Genomic DNA, 19,374 nt, shown 5'->3' with positions numbered 1-19,374 from the left:
AGAAATGGCACAAATGGCACAAATGGAGAGGGGGAAGGGAACAGTGCCTTCTGGCACACTCCAGCACATGTGCTGTAGGTTTTCCAACATGGGTATAGACTAAGGTTACATAGTTAAGTTGTGGCCTGATTAGAATCCTGCTTTCATACTTGCCAGTTATCATTCTCCCCACTATACTACTTGGGGTATTTTATAGATAAATAAAGCCTGTTTTTTAAATTTTTTTTATTGATGCATTTTAATCATTTTAGTTCATGAGTATATCCTTCTCTTCCACCTACCCAAATGAGTCATCTCTTGTAATAAAGAATAAAAGGTTGGGAGAAGGGAGGTAGTTCAGCAAAATGAACACCTGAACCCTATCTGACAGTATATAGATTATTCCACATCCATCCTCCACCATTTCTGTGAAGATTATAGAAAGATGTATTTTCTTAGTTCTTCTCTAGGTCAACAATGAGCATTATAATTGTGCAGCTATCAGCTTGAGGTTTACATTTTTGTATACATATTGTTTTCCTTGCTTTTTCATACTGTATCAGTTCATATAAGTCTTCCTATGCTTTCTTCATTTCTTTATATTTATCATTTACTATGATGTAATAATTTCCCAATTCATTCTTGTGACCATGGTTTGTTCAGCCATTCCCAATTGATGATCCCAGTTTTTCCACTACTTTGCTTCCAGTTTTCTACTACCACATCAGAAAGTGATGCTATGAATATCTTGCACATTTGGGACCTGAATATGATACTTTTAGGACATTTTAATTAGGAATAGAATCTTGAACCCATACTAATACAGTGCCATCTCTATGGCAAGAATAAAATGGACATATACTTGAGGGATATACTGGAGCCAGCTCTAACCAGCTTGCTACTTCATTAAATTTTTAGGATGAACATTTACATCTCAGGAAAAGATAATTGCTACATAACAGGACAGCTTGATGTATTGTTTTGATTGTCTAGACTTAAAGGGTTCATAATGCCATACCTCTTCCAAATGAGAAGGCTAAATGAGATGATCTTTTTCCAAGTCTAAAGCCCTTTCCAAGTCTAAAGCCTCTGATCCTATGATTACCTGATCTTCACTCTGCCCAAGTTAAAATTAGAATTTCCAAAATGAAAAACATTATGTAATTTACCACTTATCACTTCTAAGAAAATATATAAAATGTGAAGAAGGAATGGGGGTGACTTTAGGTAAAAGAAAATATCAAACTCCTTCTATGATTTTCCTTCAATTATCACCCTAATCTCCCATATAATGGTAACTTTGTATAATGTTTATACAGAAGATCAAGTAACATGATTTGTTTTTGTTTTATTTTTTCTCCCTTTTCTCTTGTACATGTTCCAAGGACTTCTCACTCCCCCAGAAACCTCCCCACATACCTTCCCAAATTGGCATAGACAAAACATGGAGGTATGACCTTCCTTAAGACTAAATAGAAAACACCAAAATTCTTCTAATTCAGTTTTTTCACTGGATGTCCACTATTTGAAGCATCTTTTCATTAGCTAATGTAATAAATGTCTAAATAAGTCTACCAACTTCCATACTTGAAAAGAAGCACTAAAGCATTCTAAGACAGATCATTTTTTTTCTGGAGGATATTTACTTCCATGCTATTTGCAAAAATATTTATAAACAGTAGAAACATTCAAGTGTAAAGATTTAAGTTTTTGTCATTTTCATTTACAGTTCATTTAATTTTAAGCAATTAAGTTGGAAGTATTTTTTGAAACCCTTATCTTCCACCTTAGAATCAATAAGGCAGAAGAGCAGTAAGGGCTAGGCAATGGGGGTTAAGTGACTTACCCAGGGTCACACAGCTAAGAAGTGTCTGAGGCCATATTTGAACCTGGGACCTCCCATCTCTAGGACTGGCTCTCAATCCACTGAGCTACCCAGCTGCCCCCAAAATTTAAAGTATTTTTTAAAAATTCTTTAGAATGATTAGAGAGACAACATGGCATAATAGAGGTAATCTAACTCTCTGGAGTTAGGTAGATGAGTTCAAATACTGCTTCAGGTACTTTGTAGCTGACTAATCATGAGAAAGTCACTCATCCTCTTAGTTTCCAGAGACATGTAATCTTAAGATAATATATTATAGACTAGTTGCACATTTATAGAGTGCGGATGTTGCCATGGTGGAAGTTTCCTATAGAGATGAAATCAGAGGTCCAGAACAACAAGAAAAAAATTTATTGAAATGCTGAGGACAGGGGACAATTAGGTGGAGGTCCTGGGTTCAAACCTGACCTCAGATGCTCCATAGCTATGTGACCCTGGGCAAGTGATTTTACCCCCTCATTGTCTAGCCCTTACTGCAATTCTGCCTTAGAACCAATGTACAGTATTGATTCTAAAATGGATGCTAAGGGTTAAAAAAGAGAGAGAGAAGGAAATGCCAAGGACATTAGAAGTGTCATGTAGAACAGGGAGTAAATATTTTAGAAGGATCATCCTTCTCACTAAGGGAAATTTGCATTTGTTATAATGTTCCATTTTATTGAGCTTAAAAATGTGAAAATCTCCACTGGCAGAAATGCTGATGACCCATTTCTAGTTATTTTCCAAATCAACGGCAAAGTTATTGTGTTCATGGTATTTTCCATAATTCAAATTTTGACAGTATAATGATATTAGAATGCATTTGCATTTGAATTTGGTAGGGGAGAGAGACACGATGAAGAATTTTTAAAAATCTGAACATTTCTGATAAGCATAATATGAGAATTACAGAGATTTATGCACTATCTTCCCTCTTTCTTCGCTAAACTGAAATTTCGTGACTTTGCTTAAGCTACGTCTGTTCTGATACGAATCTTGGGCTATTTTCTGTGTGAGAAGACGCCCAAGTTTCCTTTTTCCCATTATTAGAAAGTAAACTTCTGTGCTGGTATGCTTCCTGCGACTGACTGCCAGCCCATAAAAATCAATTTGATTCAAATCAAGAAGCATTTATAAAATGCCTACTATGTGCTAGCTCTGATAGGTAGATAGTAGAAGCACTGGCCCTAGGTTCAACTCCTCTCTCTAAGGTCCCTTTCAACTCTAAATCTATGATTTTATCATACAAATTAGAGATGCATTCAATCTAGTCCCTGAGCACCGGGAGCTGCAATATCTTAGAGGAAAGGACAACTAGGAAAATGAGTGTCATAATAGGAAACATGAGAAAGATGAGCCAGCAAGAAGACCCAGGCACAGGGCTACAAAGAATTTGGAGGAGACTTCTTGGAGGAAGTGGCATCTAAGTAGATACTTGAAAGAGAGAAACAGTAGCAGATGTAGGGAGCCCATTGCAGGTGTGGGAAAACAGCATGGGCAAAAGTATAGTTGAAAGCTAAAAGGACAAAAACAGGATCACAGAGAGAGAACACCATGATTTTGCAGGAATGGAGTAATGTGAAATAAAGTCGGACAGCATCGTGAATGTCTTTGAATACCAACATCAAACATTTATACTTTATTTAGTAGTCAGTGGGAAACCTCTGAATAGAGGAAAGATAAGGGCATAACATGCATTACAAATTCAATTCAAGTGCATTACATAGTATTTACATGGTGCTACACTAGACACTAAAGACACAAAGACCAGTGAAACTTTCTCTATCCTCAAGGAGTTAATATTCTAATAGTGAGAGAATAAAACCACATTTAAAAAGAAAAGATAGTTTGAGGAGGGAGGGGCCATAAACAACTGATGGGATTTAGGGAAGACTTCCCAGAGGAGATATTCTATTCCTTCATCTTAAAATCAATATTAAGTGCCATTTAACATGTACTTTTGTACATGCTACCTTAAAAAAAAAGTTTCAAGCACTAATTCCAAGACAGAAGAGCAGTAAGGATTAGGCGATTTGGTTTAAGTGACTTATCTAGGGTCACACAGCTAGGAAGTATCTGAGGCCAGAATTGAACCAAGGAACTTTCATTTCTAGGCCTGGCTCTTTTTGTCCGCTGGACACCTACCTACCGCTGCCACTTCCTTCTTGAAGGAAGACAAGGAGGAAGAGATGAGTGGTTACTAGATATAAGACAGCAGAACAGTCTATGAGAACTCACAGTTAGGAACTAGAACATCAAATTTAGGGAAATCTAGTGATCAAGTTGGTCTAGAATTAGAATAAGTGCAGAGGTTGAGAAACATGAGCCTTAATGAGCAATAGAGGTGTCTTCTCTGTTATGATTGCAGAGAAGAAGAGAGTGGGTCCTAATGATGAAGAATTTTGAGGAACAGAAAGGCAGAATTTTAAAAAATGCATGTCAGAGAGCCTTGATCTTATGGACAAGAAGGAAACAAACCAATGTGCTAAATTAAGCATAAGGGGAAATATTTAGGATTAATAATAATAATAATAGTGGATTCTTATATAGCACCTTAAACTTTGGAAAGTGCCTTCCAAATTTTATCTCATTTTATCATTTCAGCAACTATGGGAAGAAGAATTAATGGTTTGAAATAAAAGTGGTGGACAGGTAAATAAGGAATTGACATAGGCTAAATAGAAGGACTGTTAAGGACAAATGAAGACCCAGCAAGGGTTATATAATGAGAGTTTATCATTAAAGTTCCATTTCAAAATCTCCAGTTCTGGGCTTTCCCACTTTGAGAAATTAGGTGATAAAGTTTTCCCAGAAATGAGGATTTAAAAGTTGGAAATAATGAAAGATGAAAGAGAAAACTAGTCCTCCCCTATCTTGGTCCTATGAGCTGGAGAGGGTAAGAAGGATACTCTTCATGTGTGGTGAGAGAAGGAGAGGTGGTGGAGAGGAAGGATTGCTAAGAATATGGGTTCCTCAGGGGAGAGGTAAGATTTGGTTAGAGTGAGGTGGAATTAAATGTTGTTTGGAAAATTTCAAATCCAGCCTCAGACATTAGCTCTGTGACCCTGGGCAAGCCACTTAACCCTGTTTTCCTCCATTTCTTCATCTATAAAATGAGCTAGAGAAGGAAATGGTAAACCATTCCAGTACCTTTGCCAAGAAAACCCCAAATTGGCTTATGAAGAGTTGGACACGACTGAAATGACTCAACAGCAACAACTGATGAGACTCTTACATCAAATGAAAAAATGTGTACCAGTTACTTTGCAAACTTTAAAGCTCTAAATAAATTTAAGTGCTATTATTTCAATTGGAGATAGATTGTTTTGACATTCTCTGTAGGTAGAACTTAACTGGCACAATACTTGCAAATTAGTAATAGAAGTTAATATTTATATGATGCTTTTTAGTTTTTCAAAATGCTATTCAAATATCATTGCATTTGATCCTCATTACAACCTTGGGAAACAGGTAGCTATTATTATCCCATATTACAGATGAAGACACTAAGGCTCTTCCTTAGTTAGAGATTTTAAGGACCTGTCCTAGGTCACAAAGCTAGTAAATGTACAAGGTTAGATTTAAACTCAGGTCTTCCTCACTCCAGGTCCAAAATACTATCCATTGTACTACCTAGTTGCCTTTGGAAACCCAAAACAGAATTTGGAACATTGGTGCTTGGGAATCTGCTTCTGCAAAGCCTCATCCTCAAGAATACCATTGCTTCCCCTTCAAGTTGGAATCATTAAGATGGTAATAATCTCCAACACTAAGTTGGAAAAGCAAGACAGGAGGTCCTGGAAAGAATGAGATTAGGGATGTGTGTGTGTGTGTGTGTGTGTGTGTGTGTGTGTGTGTGTGTGTGTGTTTATGCCATTTCCTCTTGCCTCTAGATTAAAATGCAAGGTCCTCTCTTTAGGCCTTTCCAATATAGTACCAATCTACTTTTCTGGACCTGTTATACATTATATTCCTTTAAAACACTCTTTGGTGCAGCCAAATTGGCCAATTCCTTGTTCCTTGTGAATAATATTCTATCTCTTATCTCTTTGCCATTGTCCTATGGTCTGAACTGTCACCTTATCTCTATCTCTTAGAATCCTTAGGTGTCTTCAAAATTCAACTCAAATACCCTCCCACAAGTCATTTCCAAAAATCCCCAAAACTCTCAGCTACTAGTGCCTAATGAAATTATTTTGCATTTTGTTATATATGTATATATTCTTTCCCTCTAATAGGATTTAGTAAATTCTTTGATGGCAGAAACTTCAATTGTTAGCTTTATACCCTTAGTCCCTAGCATATAGTTGGTGCTTAATAAATGTTGGTTAAAACTATGGAAAAAAGGGGGCAGTTTAGGTGGCTCAGTGGATTAAGAGTCAGGCCTAGAGATGGGATCTGGCCTCGGATACTTTCCAGCTGTGTGATCCTGGGCAAGTCACCTAACTCCCATTGCCTACCCCTTACCTCTCTTCTGCCTTGGAGCCAATACACAATATTGACTTCAAGACAGAAGGTAAGGGTTAAAAAAAAGTACTATGGAAAAAAAAAGATGACAGAGGAAATTAGATTAAGGGGAAGCAAGTGAAATGGTTAAATGAAGGACTAGAAAAATCAGTGGGAGGCTTGAATGTATGGGGAAGGAGGAGCCATACTGGTAGGCAGGAATGAATTGAAGGGGGAAGGGTATTACTGATTCAACAAAATTCAAACATGAAGATCAAAGAGACCCTTAGATCTTTGTTCTCTGTGTTGTTGTCTCAGGCTTGTACCCTGTACAATCCCTAGCCATTCATAACTATTGGCAGCAACTCTGAAGACAGTGTTCAGACTGATCCTGGTCCCATTACCTCTTCCCCAAATACCCCCTAAAACTGAAGTGATACTAAGGTGTTAAAAAGGTAAGAGTAGCCCTATCATTTCTGCTCTCTTTGGGGGATCCCAAGGTCATCCCAAGTTTAAGCCTGTCTCTACTATTCTGCATCTCTACTCTCTGCAAATATTCATGAAGGTAATATTGCCCCTCATGACCATAATTGATTTGTTATGGACTTTGACCTTGATGGGTCACTACTAATCAGACAAAGCCTCCCTTCTAGTCCTCTCTTTGGATGTGGGTAAAGGGTTCAGCTACTCAATGACTCAGTCAATTATTATAAAACATCTACTATTTACTAAAAATAATAGTAAGTGTGGTGGTTCAGTTCATATAATCATAGATATAGAGTTGAACAGGACCATAGGAACTAACTAGTTCCATACCTATGTTTTATAGATGGATTAAATTGAGACCAAAGCAGGTTGTGACTTGTCCAAGGTCCCATTGGTAAAAAGGAAGGATTTGAACATATCTCCTTTGACTGCAGGGCAGGATTCTTTCCATGATATCATGCTGTCTATATATGAGAAATATAAAATGCATGCCTCGGCATTGATGAGTTTATAATCTGTCATTCAGCTGTCTCATGAAGTATTACTATTCATCCCTAAGCCCCATTCTAAAGTCATACCAAATTGTGCTTTTTATTTTCTCCCAGAAGACCCAGCAGCCCTCCAAGATTCTGGCCAGGAGGCAGAGTCCATCCCAGAATACACTGCTGAGGAGGAGCGGGAGGACAATCGGTTGTGGAGGACAGTCGTGATTGGCGAGCAGGAACAAAGAATTGACATGAAAGTCATAGAGCCTTACAAAAGAGTCATTTCTCATGGAGGTAGGGAACACCAGAGGGAATTGTGAAAATGGAGAAATGTCAAAGTCATATTTCCATGAAAAGGGAAATGATTTTCTTTTTCCCTTTGGTAGCATTATGAAGTCTCAAAACCCTTAGTCTGTGACACATTAATAAGGAGCTGAAGGGTTGATGAGGTTCTCCTCTAAGGCTAGAGAAGCTACTCAAGTGAAAATATTGTTTTCACACTAAATATACCACTACTGTGTCCCTCACCCCAGAAGTGTTGCAAAAAATTAATTATCTTCTGTCATTAATGCTCAACAGAATTCATATGAATCGGGTGGGAAGAGGGTCTTAAATATGTCTATGAGCATATAAGAAATTTTTAATGATTAAATATTGGAATAGTGAAGAAATTTTATGAATGCCCTACTATTGAGAGCATAATCATCTAGGATCTTTACACCAAATTCTCTTCCATTAAAAAAAAAGAAAAAAGAGCCTTTTGGATCTCCTTCAAATTCTTCAGAAAGCTGTTTATAAACAACTCTGGCTGTTATTTTCCATGCAAAGTATACTTTTCAACAAGCTACCTTATTTCTCTGTGCATGACAGCAGCAACTCTCCAGCCTAATGATGTATCTTTTTGAAAGGGACTCCAAGTGGAAGATGGGCTCTACGTTGCTTTTTTTGCTATCACCTGTGTGCCCCTTGGTTAATTTGGATTGTGAAGAAGCTAATCGAGCACAAGTGTCTGCATTTAACACTGACACCATTGCGACCTTTATTTTTATTTTTTTAATGTTTTCTACTGCATGCATTCTACCAACAGCAGCCTTTAGGTAGTTTTCCAGCTGGCCCAGCTGTTCATGCAAGAAATGACCTCATTGTGAGCTAGCCATGTAATCATTGTTCCCTAAATTCTCTCATCCTTCACAAACACAGAGCACTAAGTATCTTGGCACTGAATCAAAAGCTCCTGTGTCTTTTTGTCTGCCTGTGGTTAGGGCAAGGTAGATGAATTTAAAACATAAAATCTCATTTTATTGGTAGGCCTTTGGCATTCCATTCCTAGTTTTTACTACTTTTAAGGACATATTGAGAGACAGTGTGGAGTAGTGGATAGAAAGTCAGTCTTGGAGTCAGGAAGACCCATATTCAATCCTATCTCTGAACCATGACTGGCTAGGTGAGCCCTGGGGAAGTCTTTTAATGTCTCAGTAGTTCAGGCAACCCTAAAACCACATGTAGTCATAGATGAGTTGCTGATCTGCCTTCATGGAGGGCTGTTGGTTGAAGGTTGAAGGACCTTTGGTTGATGGAGGCCTTGGTTGAAGGACCAGTTACAGATTCAGCCCCAAAACAAACAAAAAAGAAACACAAAAAAGTACTTTGTCTCAGGATTAATACAAATACCATGTAAAGGGGTCAGTGGTTTTGCCAACTGAACACAGATGTCTGGGGATGCTGTCATCCCTGCCAGTGACTCATGGCTTGAGGCATAGCATTGTACTGGATTGCCATTAGGGACTATTGGTGTAGTCCCTGCCTGCCTTTATAAAGTTGATGCTGATGCTCTTTCCAGATTTCTCAGTGGGTTCAATGTTTTAATATATGTTCTACGTTCACAGGCAAGGGACCAGTGCTACAACGAAGCCTTGTGTACTTTTGATTAAGGCATAATTTGAATATCATCATCTGTGCATACCTTATCCTATTCCCTCCTCAGTTCTAAAGGTGATAGCAACCTTCCTCTGAGGCAAGGGTTCTGTTATGATTAAAATTCTCTGGAGACTGTATATTAATTTATAATTATTTATTAGTTAATAAAGATGAGAAAAAGAGAGACAGAGAGAGAAAGAGAGAGAAAGAGAGACAGGCAGAGAAAGAGAGACAGGGGCAGAGAGACAGAGAGAGAAAGAAAGAGACAGACAGACAGAGTCACATAATAACCTGGCAGCACCTAATATGAGTTTTCCTCAATTGACTCTGTTTGCTAGCCACAAGCTGCTGCTCCAGGAAAGGTCTCCCGACTAAAAGAGAGCTGCTCCTCTTAACTATTTTATTTATATATTTATATTTTAGATAGATATATAGTCTAGCAAAGTCTAATGGCTGCTTCTCGGAATAATGTTTGTTTTAAATTCATGATTGAAGGAAATCCTAAATTTCAGTTACAGGTTGGTGAAAATGAAGATGTAAATTTTTTCCCCATCCATAGTCTTTATCTATTACCAAGACAAGACAGAATATTATCAATTTTTTTGTTTCACCACTAAAAATCAAGTAACATTAACCAAATCTAGAATGTCACTGGAATTAGAGTGGCGCATCCTGCCTTGTCATGAGTCTTTGCCCCATCCTTCTGCTAGTCAGAAAGGGTCCTTGCTTCTGGCTGATGCTTTCTTGGAGAAGAATAACCTGGTTTGCTGAGCCCTATCACTTTCTTTTGCCTTTTTCCTTTCCCTTCTGTGTTGTTGATTTGTTTAGTTTTGTCTGTCCATCTATTGTTTCGACTTTGTGAGAAGGCGTCCTCTCTTCTTTCTCAGCTTCCTCCAGGCCACTTGCATGTACTCTTTGGCCTCACACATCCTTGAATTTGGGGATGAGTTCTCTCTCATGCCTTTTGCCCTTTTCTAGTAAAAAGAACATCCTTTCTGTTCTGTGAGTAAAACAACTTTATTAGTTAACTTTCAATCTTATCATCATGAAGCAATCTAGTTAAAAGCTAATGGTTGCCACTATAAAAACTTAAAGATGAAAAGCACCTATATTACAGTGGGTAGCCAGATTGCTTCCTTTTACTCTTTCTTGATAAATCCCAATGAAAGTATGGAAAGCACTGCTTCACTGGGGATACAGCTTTCTTTGGGATGGTTCTTTGTTCCTTGGAGAGCCAGCTAGACTGGGAGTCAAGATACCAAATTCAAATGTCTCCACCATAATTTGCTGGTTGCATAACTATGGACAAATCATTTAATTTCCTGAGCCCTAGTTCCCTCAGCTGTAAAAGTAAGGACAATCATGACATTTCCTGAAGTAAATATTGAAAAGGGCTGATATGAGAAACAAATGAGATGAGATAGGCAAAAAGTGGCAAACCTTAACACATTCTATAAATAAACCTTACATAAAAACCTAAAGTAGTAATAGTAATTCTTTGTGAAGAGTTATATGCCTGTGTTAAATTATAAAGGGGGGCATTTGGTTTAATTTGGCATCAGAGATACCTGAAACTTTTGGACCACACCAAGTACCCAGGCCCAATGGAAAACCTGGCGAATGACACCATTATTTAAATAGCTTCCATCATTGGTAAGCTTTGCCCTCCTTTTTAAAGAACAGAATAAGGATAATGCATAGTATGCAATTTGTGCTGTCAGCCTTATTTACTATATGTTGGAGCAGTCTGAGGTGAAAAGCAGCTCATATTTGGAATGGGAAGTGCATTTAAAGAACTAAGGTGCAACAGTGTCCCAAGGTTTATAACAAGGCGTTTCCTGTTTTTTGTTTGTCTTTTTTTTTACCTCTCATTTCATTTTAGGAGATTCAGGTAATCTGTGCAATGATCCTGGAAAATGATCTCCACCAGCTGAGGAGAAAATTTACCTGCTGGTGTGTGTGTGCATGTGTATGTGTTGGTGTGAGACTGTGACATCCTTTCTTCTCTCTCCATTCCCATTGCTGGCCAGCAAACTTATGTTACATTCCTTTCATTCTTCTCTTTGCTGCTGCAGGTAAGGCTTGTAGTTATTGCTGTAGAGGTTAACCAGAGACTCAGGAGAGGCTGGTTACTTGGCCTCAGCAATTGCTTTTGTCCATTCCTCTTGTTAATGGAATAGAGAGATGTTTAAAGCCACCACCACCACCACCACCCAAACCTAGAGAACACATTGGGCAGTTAGGTGGCACAGCAGATAGACGAGTACTAGATCTGAAATCAGCAAAACTCATCTTCCTGAGTTCAAATCTAGTCTCAGACACTTATTACCTATGTGACCCTGGGCAAGTCATGTAACCCTATTTACCTCTTTCTTCATCCATAAAATGATTTGGAGAAGGAAATGGCAAACCAATCCAGTATCTTTGCCTAGACTCCAAATGTATTTATTGAGTTAGACGCAACTGAAATGACTAAAAACAGACAAGAGAACATTTATTTATGACATAACACAAGAATGGACAATGGAGTAATTTAAGAGAGCAATAAGTATTCTTTCAGTCAGATAATTTGTGGTAAATCACACCCAACCATGTTATAAAGAGAACATTGAAGCATCTGACTAAGATGAATTTTAATACCTCTTATGATACGGTGTCTATAATCCCTAGACTTAGTTTTTGTTAATGCCCCAGAAATTGTTCAACAAATCTTTTCTTCATTTTATTTTATGAAATAAAATGAAGAAAAGATTTGTAGAAGATATTTTAAAGAAATATGTACCCTACGTGCTAAACCAATTTCTTCAAATTATTTTTAGTAAAATTCTTTTCTGAGGCAAAACTTGCCAAAGACATCTTTACCTAAGACCCTTTATCTCTAACTTTAGAAACACAAAGTTTATAATTCAAGCTCAATAGAGAAATGGTGGGTGGAGACTCTGAAATATTGAGTTACATTAATGGATATCATGTTCTGGGCAGTAATATTTCTAGCTTTAGAAAACAGTTTTAAAAAGAGCTGGCTGGTTTTGAGGCAATGGAATATTTACAAATTCAGGAAACTGATCAGTCACTTTTCCTTTTTTCTATTTTTGAACAATTTCATGGTAGAATCAATCAACAATTATTTATTAAACATCTCATATGTGCCAGCAATTGTGCTTGGTATGGAGGATATAGTAAAATGTATGAAACAATCCTTGCTTCTGAGTAACTTAAATTCTAAGAAAAGTAGCAATGAGTATATGTGGCATTATCAATACAAAGTAAATAAATATAGAATAAAGAAAAAAATCTGTGACAATCCTCTATCATAGACATCACTTTTGGTAACTGAATGATGGGTAGAAACTGCCAAAGTGAGCAGGATCAAAATGGACAAAAGATTTATATTTATCCTTCAATATGTTTTCAAGCTAATCCATTTTGAAACTATACTATGTGCTGGGCACTGGAGGTACAAAGATAAAGAAGTAGTACCAGTTTTCAAAAAGCCATTCTATTCAGATACACTAACTATGGATTGGTCTCTTTATAGTTATTATTATTATTATTATTATTTGCAATCTAGTCCTCTTTAGGGACCAGCCTCTGAAACCGTTTCTGAATCAAAAGTGCCCAAATCTCCTTCAATCAAGCACTCTCCTCATACCCTTTCTCTTGATCCCATAGCCACCTTTAAGTGCACAAATCCTCATCCTACACATTTGTGAGCTTTGAGGAAATGAAGTAGATTGATTTTCTAGGGAACAGTAAGATCAGGCTTGGGAGCATGGCCTCTAAGCACACTCAGAGGACTATGAAAATAGATTCATTTGATAACTCAATTGTCATTTATCTACCAGCATGCTTTATTTCCAAGCTGAGCTGATGGCAAATCTTGGGATTCTTGAGCAAAATCCATTTAAAAGCAGAAGTGCCAGGGGGGCAGCTGGGTGGCTTAGTGGATTGAGAGTCAGACCTAGAGATGGGAGGTCCTAGGTTCAAATCTGGCCTCAGACACTTCCCAGCTATGTGACCCTGGACAAGTCACTTAACACAGTATTGACTCCAAGACCAAGATGGAAGGTACAGGTTTAAAAAATAAATTAAAAATTAAAAAAAAAGCAGAAGTGCTGCTTGAATCACCTTCATGACCTAATAGGAAACTTCCAATTTCCTCCCTTCCAACATGAATATTGACCAAGACTTAGCCCCAAATTCTGAGAAAAAGCACAAATTAGTACATATTAGCCTACCTTTGCCTTTATTGTGTGCAGAAGTTGGGCCCTTCTCTGAAATTTGTTCTTTTAAGTCTCATAAAAGAGCATAGTGTAATGGCCAATCATGGAGTCAGGAAAGCCTGGTTTTGAATCATGTCTCTGAAAGGTACTAGTTTATGGAGTCATAGGCAAGTCCCTTAGTCTCTCATTGCCCCCAAGCAATTTTCTCAGGCCTAAAGTTACAGAGGAGTTGGCAATCTATATAAGGAAAAACATTTCCCTCACTTGGAGTGTGGGAGTACACAATGCAATCACAAATTCATAACAAAAACAACCCTCAAAAATCAATTTCAGAGAATCTGTGGACCCACCAAAATTCAATCTGGTCTAGAAAATTTGTGTCGACTCAATGATCAGGATTACTCTCAATCCATTTCTACCCCCTTATTATTCCCTTTTTGTTTTGTTTTGTTTTTCCTCTCATTACTCTTAATATCATCCATTTGTCTTTAGCCAATTCTCATTTCCCCAGACACATAAATGCTCATAAAACCCTAGTGTAAAAGAAAGTCAGGGCATGTTCATTCAGTCCCTCATTAAGCCCAGTGTTATTCCTTTAATGGACTAGGTACTTAAGCCCATGTTTATTAATGGATGGATCAGAATATCTCACATATTCTTTAACTGATGGATTCATCTTGAGGATTCCCAATGGAGCCAAAATAAAGGTTGTTTTTGTTCATAGATCACAAATGACCTGTAACTAAAATGAGTGGAAATTGAATTCTTTCACATTTTATCTTTCAAGTTTCCCCTTCAACTTAGCTCATATGCAGGAGCATAAAAAAGGCAAAGATGATAGGGGAAAGTCACATGCTATAGAGGAAAGAATGCTGGATTTAGAGTCATGAAACCTGGATGTAAATCCTAGTTCTAACATAACACTAGCTGTAAAACCATAGGTGAGTCACCGCTTGGAAGCCCAGTTTCTTCATCTGTCAGATACAATGATGCTTATACTACAATATTGTGGGGAAAATGTTTATGAATCTAAATGTACCCTATTAATAGGATAGAAATGGAAGCCTTTTTCCTTGACTTCACAAAGAAAACAATTATTAGTTGCTTTCTTTCTTCTTTACCCATTCTCTCCACCATTTTTGTTCCTATTCCTTGCTAAAAGTTTATCCTTTCCCTGTCCTCCTTAAACGTATCTATCTTGCTCTATAGGTTTATTTGTACAGGTATGGGTTTATGGGAGAGGTTGTGGGTTAGTTAGCCAGGAGAGGAAATCCTGGATGGAAGTTTTGTTTCAGGCATCTACTGACTGCATGATCTTGGCCAATTCACTCAATCTCTCAGGGGGCAGGGCAACTTTCCAAGACTCTTAAGTGTCAGAGAAGGTTCTGGTCTCCAGTGGGAGAGAGCAAGTTTCCTTCTCCAGGAAGGTGTTCTCTACACGGATGCAATCAAAGGTCTCATCTGTCAGTTCATCAGTGATCTGGGACTGCATTGCCAGGTGGATTCCCTCCATCAGTAGAGACCAGCACACCTCTATCTATGCCTTAGATAAATCTTAGAGGGATGTGAAGCTCAGAGACATTAAGTCACTTGCTCTTGGTCCTGCAGTATGAAACACAGGAGTTAAATTCATGTGGCCACAATCAAGTCACAGATCCACTGATCCTTGCTTTCCAATCTCTAAAATAGAGATAAAAATGCCTTTCGTCCCTAATAGCAGGGTATTGTTAAGTTCATATCTTGAGGGCAGCTAGGTGGTACAGTGGAGAGTGCTGGAGATGAGTCAGGAAGACTTCTCTTCCTGAATTCAAATTCAATCCCAGATACTTACTAGCTGTGTGACCCTCAGCAAGTCACTTAGCCCTGTTTGCCTCAGTTTCCTCATCTGTAAAATGAGCTGGAGAAGGAAATGGCAAACCACTCCAATATTTTTTGCCAAGAAAACCCCAAATAGAGTAAAAAAGAGTCAGACATGACTGAAAATGACTGAACTAAAACCAAAAGTAGTCTCTGAAAAGTGGTTCTCAAACTTTAAAAAGCCCAGTATAGATGTATGTATATACATATATTCTAAGACTACCACAGCCTCCTTTCTGTTCATTTTTATCTTGTTAAGGGTTTTTTTCCCCCTTCAGTTACAAATGTCTTTTTGTTTGTCCCCCAGGATACTATGGGGACGGTCTAAATGCCATCATTGTGTTTGCGGCCTGTTTTCTGCCAGACAGCAGTCGGGCTGATTACCACTATGTCATGGAAAATCTTTTCCTGTGAGTGATGCTTGTGAACCCTGTAACAAAGTGCTTTGAATGAATGTCTGTGAACTCCTAATGATAGATGGGATGCCCTGAATTTGAGGAAGTAATTTGGGGATTCTTAGAAGACTTGATAAAATATCACAGGAATCTGTCAAGGTGTACCACTCATAGACCTAGGTCATTTTAGGAAGCTTTTCTAGTAACAGAATAGATTTAAAACCTTTAAACATTTTTACCAGAATAAGGAAAACCAGCAACAATTTTTTTTTTAGTGTGAACATGATTTTTCTTCCAGAATTTCTTTTTCTTAGCCACTGAAAATAAATCTGAATTTCTCTTTAATTAGACTAACTCTATGTTATTTTGAATTATTTTTGAATTTTTGAATTTTGAAATTTTTTCTTTATTTTGAATGTGCATATTTTTGAAGTCAAGTTTATAACTAAATCATATTAGCATGGCCAATAATAGATAATGGATAATATAGATAATAATAAAAAGTATGACAATAATAATTAATAATAAACACTCATTTTCTATAAGATAACATTAGCAAGATAGCCATATTTTGGTTTTCTTTTATTGTTTTTCTAAAGCTTTTATTGTCATATTTTAGAAGGCCTTTAAATAGAATACTAGATAATTAGGCTATGTCATGTATTTTTGCTTAAAAAATGGTAATTTGTAAGTATGGTGGAAGATTTTACATAGAAAAATGATTTTAAAATTCTCTTTCCCTTTGATTAGATATGTAATAAGTACTTTGGAGCTGATGGTAGCTGAAGATTATATGATTGTCTACTTGAATGGAGCAACCCCAAGAAGAAAGATGCCTGGACTAGGCTGGATGAAAAAATGTTATCAGATGATTGACAGAAGGTATGTGTAAGAATGTTCCTTTCCTGTTGAACTCGCTTCTCTGTCTCCACTGTTAACTCCTTTATTAAATGTCCTCCCATGTGCATACTTTTCCCTAGAATTCTAATTGATGTTAAAAAAATACTAGGTTACCTAGTATTTTCTATGGCATGGAATGATGTTTTCTTCTAAAGGAAAAAAAAGACAAAGGAAAAGAAATGATTTTTCTTCCTTCTTTCAAAATAGGTTAAGGAAGAATTTGAAATCATTCATCATTGTTCATCCATCTTGGTTCATCAGAACGATCCTTGCAGTGACACGGCCTTTTATAAGGTACAGAGTTTTTTACTCCTTTTTCTTCCAAGTCTTAGAATACATACATGTTAAAACCTTGAAAAACAATTCAAGGAAAAAACTAAATTATATATATAGAGAGATTTGCATATATAACATATTTATACATACATGCTTCAATCTTTTTATTTTTGCCTATTCATAAGGAACCCACAAGGAACTAAGAATAATTTAAGAATAATTAATTATTTTCTCCATTTTTCTGAGCCTCATCTGATGACATAAGATTCAAATAACCCCCTCACCAGGCCACAGAATAGGCTAATAGGAACAAGAAATGGACAGTGGCTCAGGGTTATCCTGGTAAATATTTAAAAATTAGTACTCCAGGACAAAAAAAGAATACATATAACATAGTTTTAATTTAATCTTCATTGTTAACCCTTTATCTGTCTTAAGTCTAGACAATCAACAGAACAATAAATCAAGCCCTTATTTGTAGCATTTATAGATTTCCAAAGTGGAAAGCTCACAGCAAAAAATTCATGATCAGCTCTCTGAAGCTAGTAGGAGCTTACTCCAGCACATTACTGCCACCAGAGCCCTCTTCACATCATTTAAAGATAGAAATATTCAACAAAGTGATAATAATGTGATGTTTTGAAGGAAAAGTAGATTGATAGATGATACTTTTCAAAGTAATAGTTTGGACACAAAGAAAATCTTGGTTTTCTGAAGTTATGTGAAACTAAGAAAAAGAAACATTAAAAAGGACAGAAAAATTGAAGGGCAGAAAGTAATTTAGGATTAAGTTTCTAATAAGTGAGTACTTTATAGAGCCCCAGGTTTAGCAGTAAATAGTCCAGGTCCCAAATGGAGGAAATGTATTTTTGAAAAGCTTGTTAACTAATAAGAACTGGGAAAAATTGATTAAGAAAGACCATGAAATCCTATTTTATGGAGTTCTTTAAAAAATAGGCTAGGCATATGTCTGCCTGGGATATAGCCTTATTTTAAATCATGACCCAAATGAGGTTTTAGAGTCCTTTCCATCTTCATAATTCTATGTCAATGAGTTCACATCCAGGAAATATTGAGGAACTATTTCTGAAAGAATTTACAAGATTATTGCTTCTGTACCCATTTACCTATTTTTTGTTATTCTTCCCCCTTTTACAAATTTGTTCTTAAAATATCTGTAACTTCATGATTAAAATGAAGCAATTAATTGCCTCTGCCCTAATGAGTTCATTAAAAGTTCCCTCTGTAAAAAAACCCAATAGTGATGATATTTAATAACTGGTGTTTGTTTAATAGTTCTCTAAATGTATCTTGAAAAATAAATTCTGAGCATTCATGACTGTTTTTTGAAAACTCTCCTCATTTAAAATCACATAAGTAATAATTCAAGTCAGTTTGAAGAACATTTTTTGTTATTATTGTTGAGTTATTTCAATCACGTCTGATTGTTCGTGACCCCATTTGGGATTTTATTGGCAAAAATGCTGGAGTGGTTTGCTGTTCTCCTCTCCAGTTCATTTTATAGATGAGGAATGGAAGCAAAGAAGTCCAGGGTCACACAACCAGTAAGTTTGCGAAGCCAGATTTGAACTCAGATGAATGTTCCTGACTCTAGGACTAGCATTCTATCCACTGCTCTACCCAGCTACCTGGTAGAAGAACATTAGAGACTCCCAATAATGACAGGTAAACTAGTAAAAGGGTGAATGCTGATAACTGAGATATATCTGAAACATTTCAAAGAGTTCCCTTTTGGTTCAGTTCTTGAATTATTAGTGAAATATGCCAATATAACTGAGACAAGTATATCAAGATCTCCTGAATCTAAAACATATTTCCTATTCTTCCCCATTTTCTTGGCTACCAAAGAACAATATCTGTTCTGGCTCATAAATGCAAACTGGGACCACCAATGGAGTTTTCTTCACCTCCATCTTTCATCTCAAATATAAGCACTTAACCCCTTGGAAGTCCAGGCAGCAAGCATTAATTAAGCATCTACAATGTTTCAGGTAAAGGGGAAGTAGTTAGGTGGAAGTGCTGAGATAGAGTGCTAACTTTGGAGTCAGAAAGACTGGAGTTCAAATCTAACCTCAGAAACTTGTAGCTGTTTGACCCTAGGCAAGTCACTTAACCCTATTTGCCTCAGTTTCTTCATCTGTAAAATGAGCTGGAAAAGGAAATAGCATGACACACCAGTATCTTTGCCAAGAAAATTTCAAATGGGATCACAAAGAGTTAGACAGGATTGAAACAAGCCTGCAATGACAACAACAAATGTGCCAGGCATTGTGTTTAAGTCCTGGGGACATAGAAAAGGACAAAAATAGCTCCTGCTCAAATCCCAGTGAGACAGTGAGACTGCATACAAACAGAATATATATATATATATATATATGTATATATATATATATATATATATATACACAGAGTAGTTTGGAAATAATTCCAAAAGGAAAATGCTAGTATTAAGGGGGACAAGGAAAACATTCTTGCAGAAGATGGAATTTTAGCTGAGACTTGAAGAAAGCCAAGAGGTAGAGAGG

The 19,374-nt window shown here is 36.9% G+C and overlaps 1 protein-coding gene across 14 annotated transcripts in view; it reads left to right on the top strand.

Moving 5' to 3' along the window:
* PRUNE2 (prune homolog 2 with BCH domain) overlaps nucleotides 1-19,374 on the top strand; it is a 329,922-nt gene that overhangs the window by 288,282 nt on the left and 22,266 nt on the right. For 10 of the 14 annotated variants that reach the window (XM_056805927.1, XM_056805925.1, XM_056805924.1 and 7 more), the window contains exons 12-15: nucleotides 7,381-7,554; nucleotides 15,565-15,667; nucleotides 16,403-16,534; nucleotides 16,760-16,846. In XM_056805927.1, coding sequence (XP_056661905.1) covers nucleotides 7,381-7,554; nucleotides 15,565-15,667; nucleotides 16,403-16,534; nucleotides 16,760-16,846 — 496 coding nt within the window. The other 4 variants (XM_056805921.1, XM_056805917.1, XM_056805914.1 and 1 more) reach the window with 2 other exon arrangements.

Source organism: Monodelphis domestica, chromosome 7 (genome assembly GCF_027887165.1).
Source record: "Monodelphis domestica isolate mMonDom1 chromosome 7, mMonDom1.pri, whole genome shotgun sequence".
In the NCBI taxonomy this organism is placed as follows: domain Eukaryota; kingdom Metazoa; phylum Chordata; class Mammalia; order Didelphimorphia; family Didelphidae; genus Monodelphis; species Monodelphis domestica.
The sequence above is the reverse complement of the archived record's forward strand: the minus strand, read 5'-3'. Positions and strand labels throughout refer to the sequence as shown.